Source organism: Mastomys coucha, unplaced genomic scaffold (assembly GCF_008632895.1).
Source record: "Mastomys coucha isolate ucsf_1 unplaced genomic scaffold, UCSF_Mcou_1 pScaffold12, whole genome shotgun sequence".
Lineage (NCBI taxonomy): Eukaryota > Metazoa > Chordata > Mammalia > Rodentia > Muridae > Mastomys > Mastomys coucha.
Genome location: NW_022196894.1, coordinates 10,575,154 through 10,576,004, shown reverse-complemented (window position 1 = coordinate 10,576,004; position 851 = coordinate 10,575,154). Strand labels below are relative to the sequence as shown.

The following is an 851-nucleotide window of genomic DNA, read 5'->3' as shown; positions in this document are numbered from 1 at the left end:
AGAGTGCCTGCTTAGGGAACAAGTAACATTTAAGTAATTGGTTCTTACACTGGTGCTTTTTCTTCCAGTGTGAATCTGGCAACATTGGCTCTAGGTTATGTCTCCTCATCTGTGCTGGTATGTTGTTGGTTTATTGAATATTGGTGGTGGTAAGAAGGAGCGTAGTCTGTCCAGTTCATTCTGGCTTTCCATAGTTCTTATAACTAGGACATAAAATCTGTGTTTCGTGTTGTCTGGTTCCCTAATGAACAAAGCTCTCTTTTTGGTAGGCTGCAACCAAGTGCGATAGCATGACACTGACTCCTGGCCTGTGGCTAGGTTTGCCAGCTGTTCCTGCAGTGACACTCTACAAACATGACGATCCTGCCTTGGTGAGCTGTCACTAGGGAATGAATGATATTCATAATTGCCTTCTGGGATAGAACTTAGAGAAATAAAGGAATTTTTTTTTTTCTAATTCTACCTTTGTTGCTTTTCTTAAACTCCTTTTTTGGGGGATAATTGGTTTCAGTGTGGCGTTTCCATGCATGTATATTGTGCCTTGGTCATACTTTCCAGTACCTTTTAAAGTGGGCAAAGTGGCACATACCATAATCCTAGTACTCAGAAGGCTAGACAATAGAATCTCAAGTTTAAGGCTATCATGGGCACGGTGAGACCCTGTCTCAAAAATAAAAGCAAACAAAAAGTTAGTGGAGCTGAAGCTCCATTGGTAGAGAGTGCTTATCTGGCATGCTTGAAACCCTGCATTCCATCATCAGCACCACATAAAATGGGTGTGGCTGACAGTACCTGATATCCTAGTACTTAGGGGATGCAGCCAGGAGGATCAGGAGTTCCTAGGATACATT

General features: G+C 42.3%; 1 protein-coding gene across 4 annotated transcripts in view; it reads left to right on the top strand.

Moving 5' to 3' along the window:
* The window catches only part of Pdxdc1 (pyridoxal dependent decarboxylase domain containing 1), a 92,823-nt gene that overhangs the window by 67,588 nt on the left and 24,384 nt on the right, over positions 1-851 (top strand). For all 4 annotated transcript variants that reach the window (XM_031363107.1, XM_031363106.1, XM_031363105.1 and 1 more), the window contains exons 10-11: positions 69-117; positions 270-371. In XM_031363107.1, coding sequence (XP_031218967.1) covers positions 69-117; positions 270-371 — 151 coding nt within the window. The remainder of the gene's footprint in view (positions 1-68; positions 118-269; positions 372-851) is intronic.